Here is a 16,416-nt window from a genome sequence, read left to right as displayed (position 1 = left end):
TAAAACCCGCTTGGATGCAGCCCTGTGCCACGTGCTCTAGGTGACCCTGCGTGAGCAGGGGGGTTGGACTCGATGACCTCTGAGGTCCCTTCCAACCTTCGGCATTCTATGATTCTATGAAAACAACAATAAAAGGGAAATGTCCACGCAGAGAGAATTAAATTACTTCTTTTCCTGTCTCTCTAAAGCTTACTGGAAAAACTTGAGGGTTTTTTAAATGTGGAAGAGAAGGCCCAATTCAGTAATTCCTGAAACAACATGACCCTTCCAGAGCAGAGCAAGTGCATAATTTTAAAGAGAGTTTTGTTAAAAATAATTTGAGTGCATGTATACACTAACACATACACATATATATGTGTGTGCGTATATATATATTTTAATTCTACACGGGTTAGTTGTATAAATACAGCAGCAAGGGAATCACAATAAAATGTTCAAAACTAAAATTATGTTTTTGCAAAGAGCACAAATTAAGCTTAATAATGACTACATAAAAACTRTGCATTTAGACATCTTTTTAAAAATAGACAGAAATAGGCTGTATGCAGCAAACCAGCAAAATGCCTAAGATYTGCAGCAACACTGGAAGTAAAACTACAAATTTATCATGTCTGTTAAAAACAAAAAGCTTCTCATGTTCTGTATTCCGGAACTAATCCAACAAATGACTCATGGAATCATTTTATTGATATGAGAAAATGAAGTGTTTTGCAGTTTCCAGTCTGCAAAGTATCAGCTAGTTTGGGACTACTGAAAATAAAATCAGTCACAGACTGTTTGGCACTAGCTCACCACTCAATTTGCACAATTATAACTTAAATGCAGTTTTTTGATTTTTAYAAATGCAGGAACCTACCAAGTGGAATGCCTTACTATCTGGCTTCACTTTATGTTTTTCCATATATTTGATAAGGCTGCAGTTGGTATACCTGGAGAAAGAAARAAAAAAGTAAGATTTCTAATATTCAAATCGGTGATACTGGAAAGCTTACTTAGCACTCAAGAAATATTAATAAGAATAGCCTTCACTGCTAATACATTAAAGCAGAGATAAGAACGACTACCTTCAGCAGAAAACTGCTTAAAAATGATTCAAGCCACATGCAGACATCAAACTATCACYTAAACTGTTTTGCAACAACTGCACAGTTGTATTCTGCATATTTCTAAACCAGAGAACATAAAGATAAATACTAAGTTCATCTTCACACTATCCTAAAATGCACTTTTTTTTTTTTTTCAGGAACACCCATGAATACATTTTTTTTTGAGCAGAAGTTCAGAAATAAGATGTTCTAATGGTTTGTTGCAACAGCATAGGAAATGTAAGAAAAGTRTGTTACAGTTCAGGGAAACACCCCTCAGCCTGACCAGCACAGAAACCAGAAACAACCAGGCAACAGTGGCCTCTGCGTGGGCATTTCGCTGTGGCATCGTGACATCAAGCCTTAAGGCAGGCTTATCTTTAGTCTTCATATACTATCCTAAATTAAGTTCCAAGTTTTTTGGGAAGAGTATGAGGATGCCAGGTCTTTTTCTTCAGTGCAGCTTTACTCACAAAAAAATAATTCCCAGTGTTATAGATGTGGAAACAGCTGTGAAAAGGTGTCATCTTCATAGCTACCCAAGGCCTTACTGACACCAGGGACTGCACTGAATCTTTGCCATTTATAGGCAGAGTTTCACCAGTGCTCTGGGATCACATCAATGCAAAAGCCCAAGTTCACCATTAAAAAACAGATTTATTTTTCTTCCTTCCCAGTTTAAGCCACAGCCATTGCAGAGACATCATGTAGAATCTACCCAGCAAACAAYCTCAGCTACAATAAACTGGGAGTGGGAGGGAAAGTCCACTTCCTCAAGGGAGCTCAAATAAACCCAGACTTACGTGTTTCTCCGGAAATCTTTCATTAAAGTTGAATGTTCAGGCATCTTTTTTATGTCTTCCCAGTCTTTATCTGTGAAAAGTCAACATTTGTTAGTATTTTTTTGTTCCCTCTTGCCCAGTAAAGCACAAAAGCTTTCAAAGTATCTCGGTAACCTTGACTTTTTTTTTTTTTTTTCATGGCACTTCTCTAATATTTGCAGCTACTTTATCTTTGTATTCTTTGACTCACATTCTGCCATCACCTGTTCACAGTAAGCCTAATGAATACCTAAAAGGTATCCCAATTATGTGCTGATTAACTCAAGGACTTTTAAGAACAGCTGCCAGCTACACTGAGAATTGCTTTGTGTGTGGGATAGCACAGAAAAAAAACACAGCAGCCATTTTACTTGCTACCTTCATGTATCCAAATTTATTTAGGAACAATAACGATTTCTTTATAGGAGTACATACAATTCTGATAAAGACTCTTAGTTAAGAGATTTTTGATAGCAGTGTGTTAACTAGGAAAAAAAAAATCATTGAGGTATTTTATAAATCTGTTATTCCTGACCTAGAACACATCTTCAAACTACTCGGGAAGCGTTTCCCAGAATCACAGACTGGTTGACGTTGGAAGGGACCTCTAGAGATCATCCCRTCCGACCCCCTGCTCCAGCAGGGACACCCAGAGCACGGGGCACAGGGTGGCAGCCAGGCGGCTTTGGAAGATCTCCAGATCCCTCAGGTTTCTGGGAGGGTTGTGGAACCTCAGAAAGCTCCATCACCACAGACTCTGCACCTCCTAAGGAGAGTGTGGGGACAAGCAGTTCAAATCATTACTAAGACTTACCCCAATTATGGAACACTAGAAGCTCAAAAATACTTAATCAGTAACAAATCAGTGGAGATTCTTGCTGTTTTCCACTTGCTCCTTTTTTTCCCCTAGAACTCGTAAGGGCTGGTGAAACTATTTCAATTATGGAAAATGTCAAGCACAGAGGCAAAAGTAATTTGCTGCAATTAACTGAAAAATAATACATTCTGGTAAGAACCAAAGATCTCCAGATCAAATGCAGAGCATTAGACAGGACTACTTAAACCTGTCATGAAATAACCAGAGTATCATCTGCTTAAGTAATTTGTACAATGATCATACACATACGAAATGTTAAAAAAATCCAGGCAAAGAGTAGAAAAGGAAAGTACTCGATACATGAAAGCAGCTCTTCCAGAATGCAGCTAAACAGACACCATGAAGTGTATAAAGTATTAAGAGTGGAAAAATGAGAACAAATTTAAGAAGAAAATACTAGAACCATGTAGAAATAAACAACATAAACTTTATAAATGAGAAGCAGAAAGTCCATCAGAATGATACAGAAAACGATCGGCAACACTGAATGGACAGCAGTAAGGAGGAACACAAACAGTGGGCAGAAAAATGAGCAAAAAGTGAAAATGAGCCCCCTGTTCGTCTGCCATCTGCGATCATATAAGCACTAGAGAAGACAGTCCGTTAATTGAAAAGATGTAAGAGAGTCTGCAGAAAAACATGAGCTGGCCAGTGCTGAGGGGAAAATGCACTAAGGAATCTCCACGCTGTGACTGGTTTTGGTTTTCATCTAGTTCTTTTCTCTGTTTCAGAATGATGACTAATATAATATAAATTTTCTACCAAGAAAAAAAGAAAAAAAATCCTCTCTGCTTCCRAATTATTTATTTTAGCAAAAGTTACACATCTGTAGAATATTAACCAAATATACAGATTTGTTTGGCTGATGATCAGTTCCATCATCACTTGCTTTCCAAATCTAAAATCAGAACTGAAAAAAAACCATAAATATTTCTTCTGACTTTTATTATCCACCATGAAGCATAATCCTTTTACRTTATAAAACAATGATACATGTGTACACAAAGATAACTGTATCAGAATAAAGAAAAGCTATTCAAAATGACCACTACATTCTAGATGTTATGGCTCACAAAAATCATGTTTGAACAGCTTTGCTGCTTTGATCAGCTGCCACTTTCATATGCTAAGAAAGCAATACAAATATTTTTCTTTGAACAGCAATGATAAAAATATAATATGTACCTGCAGGAAATCCCATTACGTTGAATATTCTGTCCAGCTGGTCGTGGTGATAAGGATTGCTAGTTTTGATATCTTCTTGTCGACAGTGGAATATCGGCTCTGATGTTAGCAGCTCTGCAAATATACACCCTATGGCCCAAATATCTTCAAAAAAGGAGAACAGGAATAAAAATCAAATGAATCTTTCCAAAAGTATCCTGGTGAGATAAGAGGTTAGCTCTTAACTTACAACAGATATGGTCCCTGCATTGAAAACTTCTGGTTTCCGCTATAAAAAGGGAACACTTCATCATTTTTTCACATGTACACAACGCAGTCACAATACAAGAGTTGCAAAAGCRGTATGCATTTTTGAAGAAGTATTACCATTTGTTGCTATAGAAAATGATTTCAAGAAAAAATACTAAATAAAATGTGTGGGGARCTGTCCACCCACACAAAATATAAATGAAGAGCCAACCAACACCTTATCGAGTTCACTTGCATGCTGCCTTTCCCCTCAATGTCTTATATCCTCAAGCAGGTGCTGAAGGGCAACGAYACTGGAATAAACAGATTTCTACCTACACAACTTTGCAAAAAGAGATTAATTACAAAACTACAATTACTCCATGGCAAAATATCTGCTTTTAGATACTATTTATTATTTAGATGCTATTTATGAAGCTACCAGCATGCTTTTCTTTGTAGCCAACTTCCTGTCCTAACACTTTTTAAAGCAAAAAAAGATCATTTCAGTTTTCATTTTTGTGTCTCAGTGTGCAAAAATCTGTCTGCATTTTCTCTGTTTTCCCCTCTTTTATTTCCTGGGATGAACATACACAATTTCCAACTTACTCACGCAGCATGTGCAATGTGGTTTCTATCCCGGCMATGGAAAGCTACCCTGAACTTGAATGCACAGCAAAGAGGTCAAGAACAAGGACAAAAGCAAGCGAGGCAGCCAGCATAGCCCATGATTCAGGGGCTGTGCACAGCCAAGTTTTATCTACGCTATAAAATACACAAAAATTACGTGCTAGGAGCACGAGCACCTGTGCGGTTTCACATGCTGAAATACCCAGCGGAGAAAAAGAACATGCAAAGGTAAAAAAGCAGTTTAAATGAACAGATAAAGAAATTAATCAGTTCTTTAATCATTAAAGAAAGCAAAGCATTAACAGAGRAGCTGCTGAAAATACACTTCAGTGGTAAACACTGAAATTTCTGACAAAAACATTGGCTTAAGTTTAAGGTTGAAATGTTGAAGCTTGACGAAAGAAATTCAGGTCCCACAAGTTACAAAACATATGCCAGTGTACAGCCTGCACAGCAGCTTTCATCCAGAGACAGCTTCCTTGAAGACTCAAACCCCAAGGAAAGGAAACTTTAAAATTAGTAATTTCCCACAGCAAATTCCGTAGTTTTCTTGGCAGAAATGTTAACTAGCAAGTAAAAAAGAAAGCGTCAGGCTGTTTTAGTCTTTACTTTTACAGTTTAATTTCAGTGCAGCCAACACATTCTCCGTTCTGTATAATCCTCAATTTATGATTTATCTCATGCACTTGTTAAACTAGATTAAAAACGCTCTGCAATAAAACTTGCGCACTGTGCCTTATGGATCACCATATGGATTTTACTAGTAGGTCTAAGATGCATCAATATTTTGAATTACCAGCTCCAACAGCACGTACAACAACCCAGTGAGAAAGTTATACATAACTACTGTGCCTCAGAGGGTGTTTGGAGGCATAAAAATGGAACATTTCATGTAGCTGGGAGATACCAACAAGCTAAACAGTTTTCAAAGTGCAGCATTCTGCCAGAAATGGGCACCATACCTTGAGCTCAGCTGCTGTCCTCTGTACCAGGGACCACGCACGGTGCTTCAGCAACCTGCACCGAGTGGCACAGAGGACCCAAGATCGTCTTGTCCTCCCTGTTACTTACCAATAGCTTTGGTATAATGCCTTGCTCCAAGAAGCAACTCTGGAGCTCGATACCAGAACGTTACAACTACTGGATCCAAGTCTGCTAAAGGCTTCAGAGGTGAATTAAATAATCGGGCAAAGCCCATGTCAGCTGCAAAATTCAAAGAGAGAKAGTTTTTATTTATTTATTTATTTTTAGGAAAAATACATTTTTTAAATGAACTGATGATTATTTGTTAGTGCTACTATCATTGTGCTAAAAAAGAAACACATACTGTAGCAGATAGGAACTCTGTGTGCATATTTCATAGTTTTTGTAGAAGTTACTGGATGCCATCACATACCAAGTATATCATTATAAATCACTGCTAACAGGAGCCATGGAAAACAAAGAATTAACCACTGTTCTGAACAAGCAGCTCACTTCACTCAGGACACTGGTAAATCCCCACTCATTTTACCTGATGCTCTCCMGTAAAATATTCTGTTATAACAGCATGGTCATTCCAGAAGCAGCGTTTTAAGTGCGAGCAAAATTCAAGTTTTCCAAAGGTTAGAATGATTTATAATATATACTTGCATGTGTCACTACAGCCACCTCCTCAAGAAGCTGGCTGTAGCCAGATAACCTTCATAAACTTAAAGAAAAAGAATAAAAAAGAGAAAAAGAAAGGAGGGGAAGGAATTAGGCAAATAAACCTATCGTATCTCCCTCTCTCCCTCTGATTTTCTGTACATGCACCTGTACAAATCCTAAGGACCAAGCGGGCAGATGCCAGGGCTAATCTCTGCCACTTCTCCCACTAAATGAGCGTCCCTACCCACCACTCCCAAACCCCCAAATCCAGGGAATCTGTGCTGCAGGGATGGATAGGTTTGGAGACTCAAAGGAAATACGATTTTTCAAGGAAAAACAACTGCCTATCTTGGCTCACCGGCCAAGGGAAACTTGCAGTGTAAATGTGSGTGTCTAATCTCATTCCATAATCTTAATTTTCCATTTTTCCCCCATTAGCATTCCTATTTAAGATTGGTTTATTGCATTTAAAAATGAAACGTTTCAGAATTTTCTACACTGAAATATCAAGACTGCTCAAGGTATGATCAAGTCACTTGTATCTATGAAAAGGAAAATTGTTTGTAGAAGTTAATTTATGACTCAGAATGGCACAAAAGGCCTAAAAAAATATTTTGCGTTAAATACCAGTTATGCATTTTTAGAAAAATTAGTTACTTTGGAAAAGTGGAAGCCCTTGGTATGGGATAACTTTTTTTCCTGCTGCAGTTATATCTTAAGAAAAATAAAAAGCACAAAATCTACCTTTTGATACCACACTTAGAAACCCAGGGTCTGTCTCCTTCCCTCCCTGCTCTCCCCCAGGAACGGATGGCTCAGAGGACTGGTGCAGCGATACAGAAACTTTCACCTGTCCGTTAACAGAGTTTGCCTAAATTTAGCTGTGCTCTACGTTATTCCCAATTTAATTCAAAACTGTCAGTTAAGAAATAAATGGGTGGTCTATGTGCTCTAACAGAGCTGCCTGCCTCAAGCATCACCCCCACAGCTGATGCTGAGCGTGCCCAGAGCCTGACCTACAGTCTCAGGTTTGGAAGCAGCCCCTGTGTTATGGGAACGGCACCAGGAGGAAAAAATATTTTCCCTTCTGCTGTCCTTGCACCTGGTTTGTACATGGAAGGCCGCAGTGTCTGCTGTCAACCTTAAACTGCAGAGGAGTTTTAAAAGCTCTCGGGGTAGGAAGTGCAGAAGTGCTCAGCCCTGACCTGGCTGCTCCTGGGATTTCAAATGGGGAGGGAAGAGCTAGAGCAGCACTGGACACTCTGTGAAAATCCTACCCCTGATGAGTATGCTAGTAATTAACACTACAGTTCAGTTAACAAAATGGTAGGAATACACAGCAGCAATGCAGAAGAATAATCTCCTAAAAGAAAGCCAGAGGGAAGTGAAAAAGATGATCTTAAAAACAAGACAAAACAAACACCTTCCAAACTTGCCTGTGCCACCAGAACGAGTATGAACAGGCTGTGCATTAGCAGGCTGCTGGCAGAGCACAGCCGCATTAATGCACAGCCTGCTATAGCTTACTGTTGTTAGACTAAAGTTAATTTCTGTTTATGTATTTGATTTAAATCAGTTGAGGTTCTTCAAATTATCCTCTCACTGTAAACAGTAACACCCACCTGAAAATGTTAGGACAGTGGGGAAGGTTTGGGGTCGTTCCTACCTTTTCCATCTCATTCTAAACATTTAGCATTAGTTCCTACTAGGTATTTTGTCTTGATTAAAGCGTTTTCTGGACTTTAGGATCCCTCATGCTTATCTCCRAGGAACCTGCCTAGCCTTTCAGGAACATTTTTTAGGCTTAATGCCATCTTTCATTCCATCCTAAATTTTAAGGTTTGCAGTAATAAATGGCTCCCTATTTAGCTTTTATAGGCAGCGGCAAGGAAGTGTCATGACTTTACAGGGGTAAACGGAGGAAATATTAAAATCCCATTTCTTTCTCCTCCTTTTCCCCCAGCTGGTCCTCATCTTTTCCCCTACATCAACCCCCCACAGCCCCATTTAGACAAAACATAAAGACATTTTCCACTTTTCATAGATGAGGCTACAGCATTTCATCATCAGAACTGGTGCCTGGGTCTAATAGCAAGAAGCCAGTCACTCAGAAAACAGCTTCTGGACAGTGTGTCCAGGCACATACTAACATCACAGTAACTACTTTACGTGGTACAACTGCACCTTCAGAACATTCTAGCTTAAAAGCTACACTGGGACTTATCAAAGATATAAACATACCAATTTTTACTCTTCCTCGCTCAGGACCTTCACCCATAACTAAAATATTAGCAGGTTTCTGTGGAAAAAAAAATAAATATACAATACATATACCAAGATAAACCTAAACATCAGTCTCTGAAAAGTTAGTTAAAACTTTGCTTTGCCAGTTTTAAACCCAATTTGTTGCGACAAAAAAAGACAAGTTTCTATGTGTGGGTAGAGCTGCGCGAGCAACCGGGCACAGGCCTTCCCTTCCTGCACCCTCTTCCAGGGCCGCATTCCCTGGCCGCCTGCTGCTGTCGTGTCCATCCGTATCCYACAGGGAGCAGCCAGCAGGAGCCTTCCGGACTTCCAGCCGGCTGGAGCCGGCTCCAGGGCTGGCGCTTCCCGCCCTGCCCTCACCCGGACAAGAGGCCGGACCTACAGCTTGCTGGGCCCACGGGCATCTTGTTTCTGCAGACACATTCCACATTCACCAAGTTCTTGAGGTACAGATTGAACATTACCACATCTTTTAAGCTGGAGAGGAATAAAGAGGAATAAAACTAGGTTATTCCTACCAATTCAGGCAGCTAGGGAACTTGAGATCACTGCCATAATGCTAGTGTCTCTATGCTTTTCTCTCCGTTATTTTGATGGCAAAATATTGAGAAATCTCATTTCGCTCCTTCTTTCCTTTCCCAAGGTGGTAGGTAAGTTAAAAAACTGAGCTGGATTTCAAGGGGTTACAGGCATGGCCATTCAGTGCTTAATCAGCTCCCTCTCCTCCCTTCTCTGCCATTTTCTCTGCTGCTTAATTCCCTATAATTCAGTCTCTGCAGTCCTCAAATCTTAGCACTAAACACAGATTCACACCTTAATTACTTATTTTGAGGAAAAGTCAGCAAATTGCACCAAAGTGCAAATTTTTTTTCTTCTTCTTCTTTTTTTTTTTTTTTTTGGTAATGCAGTGATTTAAATATCCACTCATTTTATAATTCTTGAACAAAATAGGGGTACCATAAATGCATTAATGGTCTAACTTTGCTTCCCCAGTTTGAATTAATCTGAATTAAAAAGTACTCCAGCAACACAGTTTAAGCTGCCTGGATTTATTATTAACATAATCTCAAAATTGCTAAAGGAACAATTTATCAAATATATATTTTGAGTAATTTTASGTACTGTAACTACTAGATCTACTAGGTCGTGTATAAACATATTTTAAAAGACTTAAGACCACAGTTTGAGATCGATCTTGTAAGTAATGCATATAATATAAAACCAGGTGCAAAAAAATAAATCCAGCAAAGAGTTGTCTCGAGAAAACTTAATTGCTCCTGCTAATGAAAGTCTCCAAGGAGGATTTCAGAAAGTGAACAATCCACATATAAAATTTCTAAAAGGAATCTGAGACATTGCATCTTTGTTCGGGTAAATTAAAGCAGTAAATTAAAAAGAAAAGAAAATGTTACAGCTTGACTGCATTCAGGGAGGTAAGATGTACCCCACAAGCTTTCCAACAGCGACAACAACTCGGCAGATCAGACTTGCTTCAGATAAGATCCATCATAAAGCACAAGAAGTGGTTGCTCCACCACCTCTTTTCTTTTTTTAAATTAARATAATAAACCCCATGCACCACTTCAGCAACGAAAACTGCTGGCGTGTAGTTTGTGCAGCTCCCAAAGCATCTTAGTCCGATCATTTTGAGATTATTAATATTTTTTGCACAAGTTAGTAGAGGTTAGCAGTATAATAAACAAGCTCTGAATGTATTCAGATAAATCCTTTATTGATTTCAAGTACAATTTTATACCTGCATTTTTCTACATCAATAATGTTCATTATAGAAATGTTTGTAACACCCTCATGACGCCACCCACCTTAAACTATTTTACTTTTTGGCTTTCGCAAGGGACAAGGAGCCAGAGCCACACAAAGAGCTACCCCCTTACACCAGGGTATCATTCACCCCAGCACTGCACAACAATTCCTGCCCCAAAAATCTTCTGGCCAAAACATGAGACAGCTGAGAAAAGAAAGCACGAACATGAGACAGCACTGGGTGGAACAATAGGTAGCTACAGCTTTACTCATATCCAGCCTTTTTTTCTCTCTGAATTTACAGAAAAATTTTTAAAACACAGACAACTCAAGAGTTCCTTGCAGGAGCCTTCTAAAAAGTCATAAGGTGCAAATATACAACAGTCAGCCTTGAATAGCCTGAGAGAATCCTAATGATAATAATGGTGTTTCTAAAACATTTTGTGGACTAAAAAAAAAACAAAACAAACTAAAAACATTTAAGCACACTAACAGAAGTCAAAATTTGGGTCAGGAGTCTTTGTATTATAGTTTGGTCTCAGTCTGCTATCTGGAGAGAAAAAAAACAACTGTATATACAAAAAAATAAATTTGTCTCTTGGACAACTGAGTACATTTTACAAGTTTAGGTATTTATTTACAAAGAAGAATGAAAAAATATAAGAAAGGAAAAATCTGCACAAATCACAACAGAGCACCCAGCGGTTCAGAGCTGAGTACTCCATGCRGGCTACGAAAACCCCTTTGTGACACTGCACAGAATCACAGAACTATGGACAAAAGGAAAAAAAGTAACAAAACCCAAAGCCCCAGCTCAGCCTCAGGGGAATAATTCACTCCCAMAGGAGAGCAGCCTGCAACCGCTGCACAGCACTGAAGTGTATCCTGCCCAAAATCTGGCTGCCTAAGATTTCCTGTCTCCTTTCTAGACAAATCCCCATCTGGTGCGTTAAATTGCTACTACTAAGAAAAAAAAAAAGATGATTTTTTGATTTTTTTTTTAATATAGTTTTGTTTAAATCATTATTTGAAAGTACTCATAAATCCTAAGAAACAGGCTAATTTCAGAGGCTAAAAGAAACGGAGGGTGCAGCAAGGGATTCACAGACCAAAAACAGAATTCCAGGCAGTTGCCACCTCCCATCTGCCTGTCCGTCCTAAGGACACAACCCCGGCAGCTCCCTCGTGCCAGATGTGTCTTAYCCTGATCCTAGAGACTCTTCTGGGCAGATTGTGCAACCTCCACCAGACAACCCATCCTGTTTCACTCTTTCCCTGCAGTGTCTTTCCTGCCTGATAATGCAACAAGTGAAGTTGCACCAATGGCCCCATACACCAACGGAGACCAGACAACCCCTGCTTCACTGCAACAAAAAACATCTTCTTGCACCTTGCAAGACATACATCTCTCTTCAGTCCTGCTATCTAGATCAAAAGAAGGCTTTTCTGCTCAGTGTTTCCTAGCAGCTTATTTTTTACTCCAAGTACAATCGTTCCTGGTGCTTCCCTCTAGCTGCTCTGCCTCAGGGCCACCTATTTGTCTGAAGCAGAGTGCTCCGAACTGCACACAACCTACCTGCTGAGCCTTCACTAGCACTAATAAAAAGGAAGGACAATCTTACATGGCTCTCAGTGCCCTGCAGCCTCCACATCCCAGCAGGACATCTGTGTAATGACATGGATTCACGTCAAGGCTACGAGCTGTGGATTCCCTTTGCTGGAGCACATCCTTCTATGTGAACAAATCCCACCCGCTCACACTTCTTCCTACAGCAGCCTGGAAACATCTGTGTTCATCCACAGGGGAAGCTCCGATTTTAAAATCAATTGGGTTTCTTATTTTGAGGACAGAAAGGCAAACAAAATGATGATTATACCAAGCCATGTTTGATGAGATGTAATCAATCGTACATCAAAGACAACGGCACTCACTGCTTGCAGCAAATTATTCCTGAGAGTGGGAGACGAGGACTTACTCCACACCCACACGTGGGTGACTGCAACTCATGCACTCTTTGCTTTCTTCTTGCCTCAGGGAAGGTGTTGGGGTCTGTTTCCTGCTTGCAATAATTTCACTTATCAAAGTAGCAAAGAAGAGAAAAAGAAAAGCGCAGAATTTCTGGACAGCTTGGCCATGGGGACCTTTGATGGTTGTTACTTTTAACACAAATCAGGGCCTACAGGAACTATTGCTTCATATACTTTTGGCTATTAGGTTGCCTAAGAACCAAAAAAAGGGGTTATTTTTAGATATACTTATCAACAGAGTAATCAAAACCCTTGTGAATTATCTCTGGTATTAACATGAAGATCCTTTTTTTTCCGTACCAATGAACTGTTCACAGTATTTTTGGGTCACAGTGATGGGGTGACCTAAGCCTCTTGACCACCAACATTTTTTCATGCTTAATGAATGTGCCACTAGTTTTCAGAAATGTCCCTTCCAGCATTTTTTTTGACAAACCAAGATAAACTGTAGATGGTGTAATATTTGTTCTCGCAAAAAAGAAGCTTAATTAGAAAGAATAATRTTATACCAAGTGTTTTTATCACTAAATGAGTTTGCGTTTGCAATCATGGCCTCTGCATTGGTTCCACTAAGATTTTGAATTAAAGACATTTTTAGGCTTCAAGGTGCAAGAACAGATTCAAATACATCACTCCACAATTTGACACAAAATCAATTTCTTCAGCAGTGAGCAAGTGTCTGAGGAGCTTGCAGTACAAAATTCAGCCTAAAAGGTCTTGCTGTGAAGTTTATAATTCATGGGGAAAAAAAGCTTTTGAAAGAGGAGGCCATGGGCCTACCTGTCTGAAGGCGTCAGCTACTTGCAAGAGCACTTTTTGTGACAAACCTGTAGAAATATGGAATATTGATTTGATAGATCATTTCCTAGCTARATCCAGTGACCTAGAACAAGCCTGTAGCAGGACCTACAGGTTTTGTGCTGCAAAATACACACCATCTCATGAGCTGTAACCCCTGCGCTCCCTCCTGAATATCTGGACTTCCTAAGGAGCACCTGTGTGTGAAGAAATCTTGAAATTTGTTCAAGTACCCATAACACAGGCAAAAACATCTTCCTAAAAGTGTAAGCCAAAAGCAATACACCAGGGAGGGATGTGCCCTACTGCATTCTTAGCAATCAGAATTGATTTGATAAAGGAAATAATTTAATTACATTTCTATTCTGCAAAGAACTGTCTACTGCCAGGCTAAATAGCACTCTGGCACAAAGACAACTGCACTACTATCAGATTCAGCTGATAGCATCWGCACGTCTATAAAGGCAGTTTCTTTCCTTTAATTAAAATTAGAGGATGCATATTCACAACTAGAATAATTAATTTTACTCTGTTCTGTTAATTAATTTGGAGCTTTACAATAAGTTATCTGCAAAGCAACCTCAAGCAGCAGTATTTAAGTGAGAGCAATGGCTCCAGCAAACTTGTCTCACGCCCCCCAAAATGATTAAATCTGAGTTTTCTCTACTAAAAGAGATTCTGAAAAAAATAACATTGAAATATTAATGATATAGATTTTAATCTAATACTTTTTGTTAATTATGTCCTTATAAAGGACACCTCAAATTGGAGCTGTAGCTCCACCATTTTTTCAAGCAGATATAAGCGTTCAAATAAAATTCTCATTAAAGCCAGAGCTGCTAAAATTACTGGTAAAAGCCAACAACAACAAAGTCCAAATTATCAAAGTATACGTGCTTAAAAACTTTCRAAGCACTGAGAGCACCTGGACAACACGGAAGATGCAGGATGCCATATCCATGCCAGGGAAGCCTTCTGCTGGCTGCCATCACCGCATCTTGTCTTCCTTTCAGCCTGATGGAAGCTGCTGGTGTCACTATTGTTTTATGCTTCATGATCCCCAAGAATTTCTTTCATTCTCATTCATTTACTGACAGCTTAGGGCAATGTAATATATTAAAACCCATGTACAAACTAATATGCAGGATTTCCAGTCACTTTGATCTTAAAGTTGAAAGAAAACATACAATTAAACCTATTAAAAACACATTATTTCAACTTCCCAAATCCCCAAAAACGTACATTGGGACCAGATGGGAGGAGTGAATTCAGAATGAAGTCTCCAAGAAAGGAAATGTGGAGGGAGGGAGGGAAGGAAGGAGGAAGGAACTTACTAATATGTCATATATTGTTAAAAATCATTCAGAATTTAAAAGCAATAACTAACAGAAAAAAACATTCCTTCACAAATATATTTTGGGCATGTTCTGACACATGAGTGATTGCTTTAGGTCAAGACAACTCTACTGGGTTCAACTGGGAAAAAATGCAATTAGCTTTAAATATTATGTGGATCAGGATATAATCCCATGTCCTTTTTCAATTTAGAATTCTGCTTCACAAAATCTGGGTTTCAAATGCAAATTATTCCTGAGAGTGGGAGTAATAAACACAAATAAATGCTGAGTGCCCCTGTTTCAAATTGATTTTGTTGAAGCAGCTCCCATAGGTTGATGGGCAAGCTGTAGTACTGCAGTCTCCTACTCTCTCATGTTTTCATACATCATACATTATATCATAATGTCATGTCATACATTTTAATAATAATAATAAAAAAAAGCTGAGCAATTGTACAGCGCAATAGCTACATTTTTTTTTTCTCAAGGGCTACTCTGAAATTGCTCAGATTCAGGGCTAATCAAAACTGTCCTCTTGTTATTTTGTCATCTTTTGCTGTAGATTATGAGTGTACATCATTCAGACACTCCACTTTTTTCTTTCAGCAGGATGGAGACAAAACACTCCTTATGGCTATTTCCTATATTTTAAATAATCTATGTTTCTAGACAGCATTCCAGACCCAGTCATATCTTACCCTTAACTTTTAAGAAGTTATTTACTATTGGAAAAAATAAACTACTAACCAAAAAAAGAAGAGCAATCTGTAGGCAGAATTTGTCACCTTCAGCTCTTATGATCACATTACAAATCAGAAACGACCGTTAACTTCCCATTCTTGCTGATCAACTAAGATGACCATCATTTCTAGGCTTGCTTTACCAAAAGCACATTAGCGATCCAAGAACTTTCTGGTTGGCAAGAAAGCCCAAAGTTGTTTTAGCAGCTTTTGGGTGTCTGGCTGTTCTGGCTTACTGACTTCAGTATAGGAGTCTGACATGAGATGTGAGGTGTCTGGAGTGTCCTGCCGTGGAAGCCCTGCTTCTCTTTGTACTTGCTTGATACCTGCACATGGAAGTTATTTTAGCCAGTTCACTTGCACTATCCTTCAAAAAGTGTGCACATATCTGTACGTGTATTACTGCCCTTAATACATTCTGGGAATGCTTAATAACAACGACCGACGTTTTGCTGCTCTATTCTTAAATTTAACCCTGTTCTAACACGCCATTAAAGAACAGCCCTTGTAATAAAAGAGAAGGCTAACGCTACAGAGGACACAGATCTAGGATAGTTTGCACATCAGTTTATGGCTTTGCATCCTAAGATACCCTGTGCTTCCAATCTGGCTTATGAAGGCACACAGGCTATAGGAGAGCCCTTCATTCACCACTATGATATAGTGATGTTTTATTTAAAATGAACTTAAAAGTTTTATTTAAGAATAAAAAACGCAACTGAAAAATCCCCAGCATAAAGCAGTAGGTCAAAAGACTGCCAGTCTACTGAACTTCAGCTTAGCACGCTTTTCTTGAATCACTTACTAATTCTGGTGAAGTGAAGCTCTTGATTTTCCTCTACAAAAGAAAAATATATAAAATCTTTTTCTCTCAAAGGTTAACTTTTAGCACCCTTTATAATTAAGAGCTCTATAAAAAGCACCTAAACAATTCAGCTAAAATAAGGGTTTCTTTTTTTTTTATTAAATCAGTTCTCCTACAGCTGTGTCACTAGCTCTGCTCCAACCAAGTAGCAAAGAACTAGGTTA

At 38.9% G+C, this 16,416-nt stretch overlaps 1 protein-coding gene across 6 annotated transcripts in view; it reads right to left on the bottom strand.

The window, feature by feature from the left end:
- Positions 1–16,416, bottom strand: part of CDK8 (cyclin dependent kinase 8) — a 65,301-nt gene that overhangs the window by 10,377 nt on the left and 38,508 nt on the right. For 4 of the 6 annotated variants that reach the window (XM_026049820.1, XM_026049821.1, XM_026049822.1 and 1 more), the window contains 5 exons: positions 8,697–8,754; positions 5,898–6,029; positions 3,969–4,112; positions 1,889–1,958; positions 857–929 (listed from right to left, as the gene is read on the bottom strand). In XM_026049820.1, the coding sequence (XP_025905605.1) occupies positions 857–929; positions 1,889–1,958; positions 3,969–4,112; positions 5,898–6,029; positions 8,697–8,754 (477 nt within the window). The remainder of the gene's footprint in view (positions 1–856; positions 930–1,888; positions 1,959–3,968; positions 4,113–5,897; positions 6,030–8,696; positions 8,755–16,416) is intronic. The other 2 variants (XM_026049825.1, XM_026049826.1) reach the window with 1 other exon arrangement.

Source organism: Nothoprocta perdicaria, unplaced genomic scaffold, assembly GCF_003342845.1.
Source record: "Nothoprocta perdicaria isolate Ctin4 unplaced genomic scaffold, notPer1 scaffold_62, whole genome shotgun sequence".
Lineage (NCBI taxonomy): Eukaryota > Metazoa > Chordata > Aves > Tinamiformes > Tinamidae > Nothoprocta > Nothoprocta perdicaria.
The sequence above is the reverse complement of the archived record's forward strand: the minus strand, read 5'-3'. Positions and strand labels throughout refer to the sequence as shown.